This window comes from Oryzias melastigma, linkage group LG22 (assembly GCF_002922805.2).
Source record: "Oryzias melastigma strain HK-1 linkage group LG22, ASM292280v2, whole genome shotgun sequence".
NCBI lineage: Eukaryota > Metazoa > Chordata > Actinopteri > Beloniformes > Adrianichthyidae > Oryzias > Oryzias melastigma.
In genome coordinates this window covers 12,787,634-12,789,161 of record NC_050533.1, presented here as the reverse complement: position 1 = coordinate 12,789,161, position 1,528 = coordinate 12,787,634, and the positions used below count along the sequence as shown (strand labels likewise).

Below are 1,528 nucleotides of genomic sequence, written 5' to 3'. Positions count from 1 at the left end.
TGTCATGATACAATACGTATCGTCTAACACATGCCATGATGCGATATGTATTGCGATGCACATGTCATGATACGATACGTATCGCGATACACATGTCATGATACATTACGTATTGTGCTACACATGTCATGATACAATATGTATCGCGATACACATGTCATGATACAATACGTATCGCTTTACACGTATCATGATGTGAAACGTATCCTGCTACACATGTCATGATACAATATGTATCGCAATACACATGTCATGATACGATATGTATCGCAATACACATGTCATGATACAATATGTATCGCAATACACATGTCATGATACGATATGTATCGCGATACACATGTCATGATACAATACGTATCGCTTTACACGTATCATGATATGAAACGTATCCTGCTACACATGTCATGATACAATATGTATCGCAATACACATGTCATGATACGATACATATATTATCCGTATCCAGATATATCGCAAGGCTGTACCAGACAATATTTTGCTATTTTTTAAATTATGACTTCAGAATTATCTGAATATTAACTCATGTTTCACAAAAGTAAAATTGTAAAATACATGTTATTTAATGATCAGAACAATAAGCTCTGCAACTGTATCTCATAAACAAGTCGCTTTTACCCAAGCAAAGTCTTTTGATGCTTTTATTTTCGTACCTTAGGAAATATTTGAGTGGAAAACAAAAGTAATGTTGAACTACATGCTTGCCTTTAATTCATAATTAAATATTACATTGACAGTATTTCAAATCAAGTATCACCAAAGAAAGTATCACGATATTTCACAGAACCGATATTTTCCTGCACCCTTACTCGATTCCAGTCCATTAAAAATAATCTAAAGAGCAAATCTTTGTTTTTGTCTTGTGTGTATCAGATTCGCTCCCAAGCCAAGTTCCAGGACTTGTGCCAGCAGCACATGAGAGCTGAGGGAACGACCAGGAGAGGCTGCTGTCCAAGCTGGTCTCTGGGGAATTACTTGGCGGTACTCTCCAACACCTCCTGCTGCCTCAGCCTCAATGCCCATCAAGTACGGCAGCTTCCTCTCTGTTATGGAACAAATGCAATTCAAGAAATGAAAGCCTGTTTTTTTTAACTATAAAAACTTGGTAGCTGAAATTTGAAAGAAATATTCAAAACAATGTTTGAACTTTTTTGTTCACTAACGGAAATGTTTCAAAATTCAGTCCTTGTTCTTTAGATTTTGAAGTAGCTTAATGAATCCACTTTTTTTCTTTTAGGTTTGTACTTTGGAAATGGTTTATTTCTAAGAAAGTGCAGATACAGATTTTTCTGGGCTTTCATAGTTAATTTCCACATTATTTTGTTTGTTAATTTTTAGTTAATTTTTTTAGTTCAAATAATTTTCAAGGTAAAAGTTTGGAATTCCTTAAACATAAAACCTTTTTGTTGCTTTTTAGAATATGGTCCAACAATAAATGATGTATTATTATTTTTTTCATATCATTTAATCAAACCAAAACTCGGTTTGCAAAAAACCCTTTTTTATG

The 1,528-nt window shown here is 33.8% G+C and overlaps 1 protein-coding gene across 1 annotated transcript in view; it reads left to right on the top strand.

Moving 5' to 3' along the window:
• Nucleotides 1–1,528, top strand: part of disp2 (dispatched homolog 2 (Drosophila)) — a 19,303-nt gene that overhangs the window by 11,475 nt on the left and 6,300 nt on the right. Inside the window, exon 9 of the mRNA XM_024285574.2 lies at nucleotides 895–1,047. Coding sequence (XP_024141342.1) covers nucleotides 895–1,047 — 153 coding nt within the window. The remainder of the gene's footprint in view (nucleotides 1–894; nucleotides 1,048–1,528) is intronic.